This window comes from Monoraphidium neglectum, assembly GCF_000611645.1.
Source record: "Monoraphidium neglectum strain SAG 48.87 unplaced genomic scaffold scaffold00517, whole genome shotgun sequence".
Lineage (NCBI taxonomy): Eukaryota > Viridiplantae > Chlorophyta > Chlorophyceae > Sphaeropleales > Selenastraceae > Monoraphidium > Monoraphidium neglectum.
Genome location: NW_014013111.1, coordinates 4,047 through 8,872, shown reverse-complemented (window position 1 = coordinate 8,872; position 4,826 = coordinate 4,047). Strand labels below are relative to the sequence as shown.

The 4,826-nt window shown below is 65.5% G+C and overlaps 2 protein-coding genes across 2 annotated transcripts in view; both read left to right on the top strand.

The window, feature by feature from the left end:
* Nucleotides 1-289: 289 nt before the first annotated feature.
* On the top strand, nt 290-3,355 carry MNEG_3913 (biotin synthetase; the record flags this gene model as incomplete). The annotated part of the gene is made up of 8 exons (XM_014047607.1): nt 290-361; nt 494-565; nt 954-1,019; nt 1,374-1,508; nt 1,854-1,964; nt 2,243-2,317; nt 2,679-2,872; nt 3,139-3,355. The coding sequence occupies 8 exons, from the start codon at nt 290-292 to the stop codon at nt 3,353-3,355; spliced, it is 942 nt and encodes a 313-aa protein (XP_013903061.1).
* Nucleotides 3,356-4,155: 800 nt separating this feature from the next.
* MNEG_3912 (Photosystem II polypeptide, chloroplastic Flags: Precursor) overlaps nt 4,156-4,826 on the top strand; it is a gene marked incomplete at both ends in the record, with an annotated part of 2,116 nt that continues 1,445 nt past the window's right edge. Inside the window, 2 exons of the mRNA XM_014047606.1 lie at nt 4,156-4,205; nt 4,557-4,617. Of these exons, the coding sequence (XP_013903060.1) occupies nt 4,156-4,205; nt 4,557-4,617 (111 nt within the window). The remainder of the gene's footprint in view (nt 4,206-4,556; nt 4,618-4,826) is intronic.

The window sequence follows — 4,826 nt, the reverse complement described above, 5'->3', positions numbered from 1 at the left end:
GTGTGTGTGTGTGTGTAGACGCGTGTGTTGTGAGGGGGTGCGGGGAGGGGATGCAGGGCAGGCAGTTGAGTTCGTGGGGGAGGGGTTGACAGCATGTGTGCGTGTGTGCACGTTCGTGTGTGTGTGTGTGTGTGTGTGGATGCGTGTGTTTGTCGAGTGTGAGGGTGGGTGGTAAGAGACGAGGAGAGGGAGTGGAGAGATTAAAGCGCGCGTAGGCGTGAGGTGCAATAAGAGCTGGCGACATGAGAGGAACAGAGCCAGGCAGCAGGCAGCGTCCAACCCCACGGACATGGCGCCGGCGGCTGGGCCCGGCCGCAAGTGCTCTGACAAGCGCCCCTCCCTCTGCTTTGAACGGCAAACAGTGGCCCCTTGAATCCCTGTCACACAATGCTGATGCTACCAAGTCATATCCCATGAGCCTGCATGGCTCCAGGAGTGGGCGACCGCGGGATCTTGTAACAATCCTAATCCAATCCTCTGGCGCCCCGCGCAGGCGGCGGTGCGGGCGCGCGAGTCCGGCAGCACGCGCTTCTGCATGGGTGCCGCTTGGAGGGGGCCCTCCCAGGTGAGAGCTGAAGACGCGCAGTTTCCCGGCAGCTGCCGCCGCCGCGATTCCGTCGCCGCCCGGCCCTCCAAAACCCCGACCCCGACCCCTGTCGAGGCGCCGACGCCGCACGCGCGTTGGCGCTGTCGGCCCTGCCTCGCCGCTGGGGTGCCCATGTGTGTGTTTGCTGCAGCAACTCTCGCTGGAGCAGCCGTCCTACAATATCATGGTGCCTGATGGGGCGGCTACTAAACCAACACACACGCCACATACTGCAAACACAACACACACACACACACACATACACATACACACACACCACATTCACATCAAGTCCGACGCACACAAAATCCAAGTCGGCTGGCCCTAAACCCTGCCTGGCCCCGTGCCCCCCCTAAAAACCCGGCAGGTCGGGCCGCGCCAGTGGGAGCGTGTGCTGGAGATGGTCCGTCGCATCCGCGGACTCGGGATGGAGGTGCGCAGCCCCCCCCACACACACACACACGCACGCGCGCGCACACAAACACACACGCACACACACAAAAGCCCGCGCGTGGCAGTTTGTGTGCGCTGGGTCGTGTGCACACATGTGCGCCGAGCGCATCATGTTGCCGAGACGCCCCGCGTTCCTCACCGGCGGCCGTCCCGAGCTGTGGGGCTTTGACGTTTTCAACTATGGGTGCGGGTTCCCACGGCACCTGGATTCTCGGAGCGTAGGCGCAGGGCGAGCCGCACGCATGGGCGCCCGGGAACGCGCCCTGCCGCCCCGCCTTGCTGCACTCATGCTCAAGCGCAACGCCATGACGCCGCCGGCCGCCGCCCCCGCCAGGTGTGCACGACCCTCGGGATGGTCACGCCCGAGCAGGCGCAGCAGCTGCGCCAGGCGGGGCTGACGGCCTACAACCACAACCTCGACACCAGCCCCGAGTACTACGGCAAGATCACCACGACGCGCAAGTACGAGGTTAGTGCGAACCCATCGACGAACCCATGGCGGCGGCCGTTAAGCAGGATTTGAGGGGGGACGCACCGAGTGGCTGTGCGCGTGCGGGGGGAGTCAGGCAGCAGGTTGCTGACACGAGCGGGGTGGTGTGCTCTGCCAGATCTGGGCCATGCCATATTAAACTCAACATAGTCGCTATCTGTTACACACACGCGCACACATCACACACATACACACACCGTTTCCTACATTCTCTGTGCATGCACACCGCTGATTCACCAGCACATGCAAGCGCGCGCGCGCGCACACACACATCACACACACATCACACACACCTCACACACTACAAAATCACCCAACACACAGGACCGGCTGGCGACGCTGGAGGCCGTGCGCGACGCCGGCATCAGCGTGTGTGCAGGCGGCATCATCGGCCTGGGCGAGGCTGAGGAGGATCGGGTCGGGCTGCTGCTGCAGGTGCGCCGCGCGTGATAGCTTCTCGTGGGTGTGAGTATTCGTAGCACGGCAGGGGGAGAGCGCGTTTGTGCTGTTGTTTGTGTGGGGGCGTGGCGTGGGTGTGCATGTATGTTTGTGCACGCGTGAGTGCGGGGAGGCAGCAGCGGCCCAGCCGCGGCGCGGCTGGGATGCCCCTGCCGCGCCCGCCTCCCAGCAGCGCCCACCCGCTCACCCCCACACCCCCACACGCCACCTATAAAGCGTGCCCCTCCAAAACCCCCACGCGTGCCGCCCCGCAGCTGGCCACCCTGCCGGCCCACCCCGAGAGCGTCCCAATCAACCGCCTCGTTGCTGTCAAGGGCACGCCCCTCCAGGTTGGTTTGCGGCCCCTTGCCTCCTTCCGACCCCGCCTTTCAGCCCCGCCCCCTGCGGCCCTCGCCGCCCTCGCAGCCACCCTGCCGTGGTGCAGCCTCGCCGCCCGCCGGCCTTGCAGCCGCGCGCGCTCGGCCCCGACGTTCTCATGGCCCGCGCGCCGCCCCGGCCTCGGGCCTTGCCTGTCTGTTCGAGTGCCCCCTGCGCCGCCCTGCCGTCGGTGGCACGCACTTCCTACTAACCAACTACACACCTCACATCCAGCCCCCACACCATGCCCCCCTGCCCTCCACCACGCACACAACCAACACACACACACACACACACACAACCAACACACACACAACCAACACACACACACAGGACCAGGAGTCCCCCAGCGGCCTAGACCTCGTCCGCTGCATCGCCACCGCGCGCGTCGTCATGCCCCGCACCGTGGTGCGGCTCTCCGCCGGCCGCCTCGATCTTACGGAAGCTGACCAGGCGCTCGCCTTCCTGGCGGGCGCCAACTCGATCTTTGATGGCGACAAGCTGCTCACCACCCCCAACAACGACAGGTGCGCGCCGGCGGACGCGTGCTTGTTTGCACCTCCGCTCTCGCCTGTTGCAAGTGCGCCTGCTCGTGGGGACGAGCACCTGCTTGTTGTTCATTCGTGTGTGACGGGGGATGGATCGGATGTTGCTCCGCCTGACCGCGTCGTCGCAAGCAGCGAATGCACGCCGGCCGCGCCCCGCGGAAGGCCCGCCCACGTGCCCGCACAAGCTCACGGTCCCCGCGGCCGCCGATGACGTCACGTATGACGCCCGGTGACGTCACCCCTAGGAACGAGGACGCGAAGATGTTTGCGATGCTCGGCCTCAAGAGCCGCCCGGCCTTCCTGCCTTACGACGCCGGCAACGCCAGCAGCCGCGCCTTCGAGCAGCCGGAGGCGGCGGCGGCGCAGCAGCAGCAGCAGCAGCAGGAGAGCGGCAGCGGCGGCGGCTCGTGCTGCGGCGGTGGGTGCGGCAGCGGGAAGCAGCAGCAGGCCGCGGCGGCGTGACCCTCGGGCCCTTTTCTTACCACGATCAAGGGCTCTCCAGGACGCCACGTCAGCGCCTGCCAGTTCGAAACATGGCATTTTTGAAAGGGCAGTATGGTGCGACCTGTAGGCTCGCTGCTCGCCTTGGTCAGCTGAAACCCGCCCTTGGCTGCGCGCAAGCGCGGCCGCCGGCCGGCGGCTTGCCGCTCGATGGTGCAGCGGGCACGCGCACTTACTTGCCTTTCACGGCCTCACCATTCATACGCGATATTCAATCGTCCACAAACATGTTACATTGACATAATGCAGGCTGCAGGGGTGGTGTTCGGCATCGAATACACCGCGGTGGCGGCCGCAGTTGTTTTTCCCTAAGGACGGGCACGTGCACATGGATGACAGCGGGGCGGCATTCAGCGATGGCAGGAAAGGCCGCTTTCGTCCTGCCCCGTCTGTTGCACGTCTAGCCTGTCCTCCTGATAGGTATTTTGCGGCAAAGGCCCTGCCACAGGCACTGGACAAGGCCCGCCTGGCGGCGCGCCCTTTGCGCAGCTGCCCAATCGGCGCTGTGGACAGCTGCGTGCCGGCTTGCCTACAACTGCCTCTTGCGCCATCTTCAGCAACTCTTCGTGGCCTTCAACGAGAAAATTGTGCCTACGTAACAGCCTCGTCTCGGCACACGCGGCCCGTCTCTCCGGCTCCCAGTTCTGGAGCGCGAATCTCAAGCCCAAACCGCCAGCTTCGTGTCTCATAATCGCTGCCGCGTGTTCACACACCTGCACCTCACGCTCTCACGTCTTTCGACGCCTACGCACAGCAGCAACATGGCGCTCGTTATGCGGAAGGCTGGCCTGGCCACGGCGCTGCCCGTGCGGTGAGTTAGCGCTGTGGAATGATAGGAGATTGTCCTGGATATCCGTTACAGAGCCCGCCAGCTCTGCGTGGCACCGACAGTGCCCTTTCCCCGACACCTCGACTCGGACCGCGGGCTCGCTCCACGTCGTCGCGGCCGCACCCTGCTGCGGAAAGATGTACAGGGGCATACGAAAAGCTACCTACGGCCGTGCGCGAGGCTCGCAAGGCTTCTGCCGTGGTTTTGCGATCCCCACCCACCCACGCACGGCCCTTTCGTATCAGGCCGTGAGGCCATGCCCGAGCCCCCAGCCGTGCGCCTCGCCCCTGAACCCACTTGTCAAACCCCTTCGCTCCCCGCCACGCCGCGCAGCTCAAGCCGGAGGATGCTGGTTGTGCGCAACACCGGCGGCGAGCGCACCAACCTGAATGAGGTGCGCCCCCTCACACACCGCGGCCCAGCCCCCGCAGTCCCCCTCATCCGCACGATTTCAAACTCAAACAGGCCCCGCATGTGTCGCATGTGAGCTCGCTCCTTGGCGTGAGCGCCCCGCCGAGGCGCGCGTGCCGCATGCATGCGTGCTGCCCACTCTTTGTTTTCCCCGGCCCGCTGCCGATTGGCCGGCGCACCCCACACAACCTC